Source organism: Bufo gargarizans, chromosome 7 (genome assembly GCF_014858855.1).
Source record: "Bufo gargarizans isolate SCDJY-AF-19 chromosome 7, ASM1485885v1, whole genome shotgun sequence".
Classification (NCBI taxonomy): domain Eukaryota; kingdom Metazoa; phylum Chordata; class Amphibia; order Anura; family Bufonidae; genus Bufo; species Bufo gargarizans.
Window position 1 is genome coordinate 162,762,055 of NC_058086.1, and position 7,969 is coordinate 162,770,023.

A 7,969-nucleotide genomic window follows, 5' to 3' on the forward strand; every position below is an offset into this window, starting at 1 on the left:
TAGAGGGCAGCGTGGTGTAAGGGATCTGAGTAGTAACTGTGGTTGTTTAGGATTTTAGTTTATATTCTATGGGGTTTTTTTTTGCCTGTTTTTCTTTCTCATATTTTATATTTATATGCCCTGTGCACAATTCTACTGTTATGGAAAGGCATGATTAGATGTTCTTTCACTTAAAATTCTCTTTACCCTAGGTAATAATGAAGGCACTCTGGCTATGAAAGAAGGAGAAGTGATGTATATCATTGAGGAAGACAAAGGTGACGGCTGGACAAGAGCAAGACGGCAGAACGGAGAGGAAGGCTACGTGCCCACGTCTTACATAGAGGTTACTCTAGAGAAAAACAGTAAAGGTGCAGTAACCTATATCTAACTACACAAGTACACCAGAGATTGGGCAGAGCAAGATGGAGGAAATTACTTGCTGAACGGGAGAAACACTTGAATAGGATAATTTTGTAGCCAGACGGATGTCGTTCACTGTGTGAGCTCTGTGGGATATTTGAGGTTTCCCTGAAGTTAGAGGTAACAGGAGCGGAGTCAGTTCCCTTCACCGCTTGCCTTAAACCACAAAGTGCGCTAGGATTTTACACGTGTCCATTGAACTGTATTTCATAGAATCTCTTCTCTTCCTTTTGGTTTAAGCTATAAGTCAGGAAGATAGTGTTATATTTTATCCCTAAACCTGCTTTTAATAGACAATTAGTTTATAAAATCCTATTCCGATGTCTTTTATCATGTTTATATCCACGCTATGTGTCTATTTATACTGTATCTGTATGGGACAGGGGAATGTCGTACTTTACCTGCTCCCCAATCTTTACATTTATTTTAATATAAAGCAAAAAATACTGAGCCGGAATATCAAGAGTTCTTCTGAGTTAGTTCACATGTTTTTAATGTTCTTCGTTCTGGGGCATTTAGACTTTAGTCTCTGGGTGTATTATGTTCTCTGGTGGTTTAAACAGAATACCTGTTTAATAATGCTGCAAGTCGGGGTTTTAATGAGGCTCCTTAGTTGCCATGTCCTTTAGCTACCATCGTAATGGTATTTTCATGTGGGCTTTTTTTTTGCAGGAATTTACCTTAAGGGCCCATGTACACGAGTGTTTGTTTGGGTTCCGCATCTGAGCCGCATTTTTTGCGACTCCGATGAGGATCCATTCACCTCAATCTGCATCCGTTGCTCAGTTCCGTGGCCCCACAAAAAAAAAATAACATGTCTTATTCTTGTCCATTTGGCGGACAAGTATAGACATTTCTATTATGAGCAGCCCATTCCGTTCCGCTGATTGCAGAACGCACACGGGCGGCATTCGTGTTTTGCAGATCCACAATCTGCGGACCGCAAAACATGCCTCGGTCATGTGCATGAGCCCTAAAGGACTTGTGCAGAATTTTAATATTGATGGTCTATCCTCAGGATCAGCAGAGGTGCAGGGCGTCAGACCCCACTGATCAGCGGTTGAATGACATAGCTCCATTGACTGTGTAATAGTCAGAGCTGCAGCGCTGCCCCCTTTGCACTAAATGGGACCAGCACTACACGATAGATGAAGCTATGTAGTTTTGGCACCTGAGCTACATGGTAACAGCTGATGGGGGGTGGGGGCGAAGTGTTGGACCCCCACCGATCTGATATTGACATTGGGCCATCAATAATAAAATCCTTGTAACCCCTTTAAGGCTGTTGTCCAGACTCTACTGTCCAACCTGATCTGATATTGGGCATGGAGAGGGCACACTAAGCAGGCAACAGTCAGAAGGGCAGCTAGTACCATGCACATGTCCCACGGGTATCGCTGGGTATCGGACAATTGCCTCGGCTACTGCTCCACCCAGTGTGCACAACACGTCAGAAAAAAGTGCCTGAACAGCCCCTTGACTACATTCAGTCATGATAATATGGAAGATCACTTTACATTGAGCACCTGGGCTTCTTGAGGTATCGCATATCGGCTTTTATTTCTTTTACTTCTTTAGCCAGTATGTTCTAAATAAAACCTATTTTGACCACGATGCAATAAATCAAATTTCTTCTTGGATATCGTGTCCAGTTGGTACTTTGTTCCTTGGTAAGATGTTGCTAAGTAATAGCTGATGTGACAGGCAGCTTAAAGGGGTTTCTGGGATTTTAGTATTGATGACCAGCATCTCCGCCAATCAACTGGTAAAAGAGAAGGCGGCGCTCCGTGCCAGCGCAGTCTTCGCTTCATTGTTTATCTGCTCACCGTTGACATCGCAGTGGTGAGCAGATGTAATTCCTAACCGTCCCATTCACTTCTATGGGACTATACACTTGCTATGCACATGAATAGGAAGGAACCGTCCCATGGAAGTGCTCACAACTGCGATGTCGAAGGCAAGCAGGTAAACAATGAAGGGAAGGCTGCGCCCAAATAGCTGATCGGCGGGGGTCCAACACCCGATACCCACGTTCTGATATTGATGAACTATCTTGAGGATAGGTCATGAATATTAAAATCCTGGAAAACCCCTTTAAGGATTCTTTCCCAAAATTGTATATATTTTTCAGTCCACAAAATGTAGATCCAAAAAATACGGATGAAGTCTGTTTGTTTGTTTTTTTTATCCTTTTTTGCGGACCTATCGACTTCAGTGGGTCCGTGGTCTGTATTTTGTGACCAAGTATTGAGCTTATTTTTTTAAAATCTTTTACGGATGTCTTCCGTGTACTTTCTGCATCCGTATGTCCGTTGTGCAATTGATAGAACATATCCTATTCTTAGCCACAGATGCGAAGCATGGACCCATTAAAGTCAATGGGGCCGCAAAAAAAACAGATTCAACACGAACATCATCTATATTTTCCGGGCAGCAAAATACATACGGTCATGTGAATGCCCTCTGATGCCTCCTGCATACGTGTGACCGCACATAAGATCCGCATTCTCGCATCTTGATTTTGGTGGGGATTAGATGCGGTTTCGCCGCAGATCTCGCCCTTCATTAGAAAAGGGTGAAATCCGCAGCTAAAATCCCAAACATAATTGACACGCTGCAGATGTGAAAACCCGCACGGCAGGTGCAATCTGCAAAGTCTACAGATTTGTGTAATCTCATACGCTTGATTGGTGCTATACTACACAGCGTTTTTTCCGCCCGGGAATCCGCCCGGAAAAAACAGGTGAATTCTGTAACATGAGCAGGTGGCCTAAAACTGACCATACACTTCAGATAGCAGCGGACCACTATTTCCCTAGATGCCCCATGCATTTGCTTGCTGTGCGTGTTTGTCTGCTCCTTGGGGAGGGGGGAGAAAGCCGCTATACTCCTTCATTTGCATGTTCAAATTTAGAAAGGAAGATTAGAATACAATCAACTCTAAATGGCTCAAATTTGCTTTGATAAATTTCACAGTCTCTGCTGTTAGAGCAAAGCAAAATCATAGTAATGTTTAAGAAGTGCGCCTATTGTTTTCTTTTACTTTTCATCTGAAAGGTTCCAAAATTCCCAGCTAAATAATTCTATGATGGTGTTGTAAGGGTTAATGCTCTTCCTTTCTATTATAACCTCCCCCCCCCCAAATCCCACGCTTCCTTTTCCAAAGCTGGAGAGGTAACTATGATCATTTGGATGCTGCAGCCATCACCAGGTGGAGATTGATGCGGATGACTTTATACAGCTCTTCAGTGAGCCCCAAGCTCCCCCTAGTGGTGGCTGAAGGCAGCCAGAATTGCCTGTGAGAAAGAAGTGGGGGATTTGGAGCTCCGTAACAGAAACATGGAGGGAAACCCAATAGAGACATAAATTATGAAATTATTTAGCACAGAATTATAGACCTATTTAGATAAAAAAAAAAAAAAAAAGAAAAATAGGCACACTTATTAATATGTTGTATGAGCATAACTGAAGTCTGCAGTTTATTGAACTTGATGAAAATATAAATTCACTTTTCCTCCCCCGTGTTTCAGAAGTAATTAAAATGTCTCTGATGAGAACTTTGAAGAACCCTCACCAGATTCATGCTGCCCTACTGGAGGACGGCATAAAATATTGAGAGACCCCGATTCCAGCGCTGTGTCACTTAACTCTCGATACAATGACGTTTTCAGTAAATCATTGGTTATCGGGTGCAGCGGAGTCACCCAGGAGTCGTCAGTATTCCCCGCTGCTGATTGGCTGCTTTCTCCTAATAAGGCCTCTTTCACACAATTGATACGAATTGTCAGGATCTGCTCAGGAAAAAACTGAACTTGTGTGCAAAACCCTCCATCAGTTTTTCTGCCGTTGCCTTCAGTGTTTGTGTTTTTAACACCCATGAAGGAAAACTGAAGAATAACAACCAGTGAAAAATGCGTTGTATCTGGATGCCGCATCCACTTCTATATTGTGCATTTTTCCATAGAACATGCTGCAATTTTTTCCTGAACACAGAAATGATGCGTGAAGAATGACGCTCGTGCACAGACCCATTGAAAGGAATGGGTCAGGTTTCAGTCCGGCTGATATGCGTTTATTACACGCATCGCATCCGGATGGAAAACTCGCTCATGTGAAAGAGCCCTTACTGTGCACAGGGAGAACGCTGTCAATCAGCAGCAGGTGCGGCCAGTTGCTCTTGGATACGCCCGTTTCCTGAGCTCATTCCCTTGCTCACACTGCTGTATTGACAAGTAAGGGTTCATTCACACATCCGTATGTGTCTTTCGGATCCACAAAACACGGACACTGGCAATGTGCGTTCCGCATTTTGTGGGCCGCACATCGTCGGCACTATAATAGAAAATGCCTAATCTTGTCCGCAATTGCTATTTTTCGGGAACGGAATTGCGGACCCGGAAGTTCCGGATCCGGGCAGCACATAGTCTGGCCCCATGGAAATGAATGGGTCCGCAATTCCTTTCTGCAAAATGCGGAACAGAATTGCAGACGTGTGAATGGAGCCTTAGTGACAGACCACAGGAATCGGGGTGTCCATCACTGCTACATGCTGCAGCATAAACCTGGTGTCAGATTCCCTTTAAGGCCACCTGCACACAGGTGTGGGCGAACACGCACAAGATCCGCACAAAGATGTAGACGTTTCTCCTTTATTCTATAGAGACTTCAGGTATGTCATACGACATATTAGACTAGTGCGTTAATTCTCCGTTATTTATATTTTAATAAATATAAATATCTGCGACCTCCTTGTGTAGTGCATTCATAACTGTCCTCTTCTCTGTTTTTTCCTCTCGGACTGCAGGTTCCTGAAGAGGGTGTCTGTGAATCTGGGCGAGATGTGGAAGGCGTTTACATGCAGCTTCTTTTAAGGGGAGGGGAATTAGGCCGGGGACACATGTGAGAGCAGCAACATGCATGAACGCATGATACATACGTGTTATTTACTAACTTTTTTTTTTTTTATGGTGCCATTTTCGCTTGCAATGGGAAATGCACCTCCATTTTCACATTACATCATTCCATCCTTATTTTACAAATGACATAAGTGGAAAACAAACTAGTGAATGTTGTATCCTGCTGCACCTTGATGGCTCTCACAGGAACGTCCTCCTCCATCATCTGCTGGCCTACCCTCCAAAAGATGATGATCTGTGATAGTTTGAATATTGCACCTTCTTTCCAAACAGCCTTGAATAAAGACCTGACCCTCCCAATTTTTTTACCTTGACAATTCCATGTTTTTTACATGACCCTTAGTAATGACCACCGAGTGGCTTCATCTTTGGTGCAGCTCTGCAGATGTTCACTAGAGTGTTTTTTGTTGTCTCCTTACATCACATGGAGGCTTGTTGCCTGCAAGTTTTTATCTTGCTCGTGTCTGCCTGTGCCATCTACATTCTCGACCCTAACCCTTTTAGATTTGCATGAAACATGTTTCTCACCTTAACTTCTTTTCAGCCTCCATTTTCTTCTACAGTCTGTACAGCCTGATCGCCTTCCTATCAAAACCACTATATATTTTTTTTCCCCGTTGACTACCGATCATTAAATATCTTCAAGCCAACGCTCCCATATGTTGTTTTTGCTGCTACGACTGTCCATCCTTTCCAATAACTTATTACATTCCGGTTTGTATTTTGGACATCAATAACCTTGTATGTATCTGTATAAATTGCACCTGCATCATTCCTGAGCAAAAAAGAAAAAAAAAAAAGCTCTGAAATCTGGTTCAACTTGTGCTCTGTGATCCAGAAGATCATTCTGCACGGGGCACAGAGCAACTGGCCAAAGATGGAAGATCTTCAATGTTCTGTAGACCACCCTGACTACTTCCCATTCAGACGCTGCCTTAAACTGGAGTGCCTAGGAGGTCGCTGGCAACGTATTGCTACCAGATCAATATTCCATACTTAATAATTAGCTTGGCTCAATGATTTATAATCCTGTCCTCAGGGAATAACCTTTTTAAGATCATATTTTACTCGTTACATGGACCACGTGGACCAATTAATACATAAACTTTGGTTCATTGCAGCTCGTTGTAATGTGCGTGTGGTTTTTGCAACTAGTGGTTTCCGAGGATAGGGCTTGAGATGAGCTGTTTCGGCATCCTCCTTTTTATTTCTCCTCTTCAGTGTTTGAAGGTGTGACGCGACCCTTCGGGCACTGGAGATGTGTACTGTGCCACAGCTGCTGACGCAGCCATTGTAGGTATTTTTCTGTGGTTAAGTATTCTGCATAGATCAAGCTAGAATCGCGACCATGTAACACAATCATTGTATTTTGTTGATTGTCTTTAGGACTGTAGTGTATTTGGGGTTAGGCAGTAACCAGTCCATTTTATTGCAATGTTCAAGCTATTGCCAGGCAATCTTTTTATTTTATGAACATGATAAAAAATGACAGTAATACTTAATAATTCTGTGCACTTTTCTTTTATAAACAGGTGTATTGCTGTTTTATAATGTACATATAGGTGTCTGAGACCACTTTAATCACTAGTCTCTATCCAAATTTGTGAATTAATGTGTGTGTAAAGAACACTGCCTGGCTTAATGTTTTATTGGATGTATTAAACATAATGTATGAATTTTTTTTTTTTTATTATGTAGTTGCCAGCAAAGCGTATTTTTAGCTTAAATACTGGCGATCTGGCGTTTAAATAAATTGCTAAATTACTATTAAAATTATCTATTGTGTAAGGTTTTTCTCACATGACATGCAGGTCAACACCATTTACAATATATATTACCTAACTTTATACTTGGCACATAATGGTATCCGATTGATGCTTGAAAAAGTTGCGCAGTAGCACACCAATTACATTAAAAACATGGATTGAGCCCTGCATACCTAAAATATCTCGATAGAGAAAGCTGCCTTCCTGAACCGGGGACCCAGAATCCGCCCGTTCTAGTAAACTATATTTGAACCCCCAATAGCCATCCGTCCACTTTTCCTTTTGGATGCCCTTTTATTAAACCTAAAGCGGGAGATAAAGACTGATGTGTGCTGCGGCAGTCCTGACATCCCCTGCGCTGCCAGAGAATGCGCAAATTTATGGCGAGGTGCAGGCCGGGTGATAAATTAGATGCATCCTGCAGCAGTCTGAGCTCCAGTAGAGTTCAGTCTTCACTTACTCCAGAAAAGAAGATATGTTTCGGTGCCGAGCGAGGTGTAGGAACGCCACTTGAGATAATTTTGCAAACCCTGGCATAGCAATGGCACAAGGAGCTAAATTGCGGTTATAGCAAACTTTGGGTGAATCTCTCAATTTAAAAAAGTACTCTCATCTTCATGCACATCCACTGGGTAGGTACAGGTCCCACCTCTGAGTTGGCAGGCAGTTATGGCATATCTTGTGCCCAAATATTACACTCAGAATACTGCTAGCATTTAAAAGCGAAAACTCTTGTCAGATTCTATGCTGCAACAAATATGAAGAAATGATGCACGCTGTACATCGTTGGCGGTTAAGTGGTTAAAGGCTGTGGACACATTTGCCCTCTTTCTATTCATTTTATGCACTTATATAGCGCTACTATATTCTGCAGCGCTTTACAGA

The 7,969-nt window shown here is 42.5% G+C and overlaps 1 protein-coding gene across 2 annotated transcripts in view; it reads left to right on the top strand.

Moving 5' to 3' along the window:
* FNBP1L (formin binding protein 1 like) overlaps window positions 1–7,091 on the top strand; it is a 141,970-nt gene extending 134,879 nt beyond the window's left edge. Inside the window, exons 14-15 of one of the 2 annotated variants that reach the window (XM_044302314.1) lie at window positions 192–350; window positions 5,207–7,091. In XM_044302314.1, the coding sequence (XP_044158249.1) occupies window positions 192–350; window positions 5,207–5,214 (167 nt within the window). In that variant the 3' untranslated portion in view covers window positions 5,215–7,091. Of the gene's footprint in view, window positions 1–191; window positions 2,043–5,206 lie in introns of those variants that run through there. The other variant, XM_044302313.1, reaches the window with a different exon arrangement.
* Window positions 7,092–7,969: the final 878 nt, after the last annotated feature.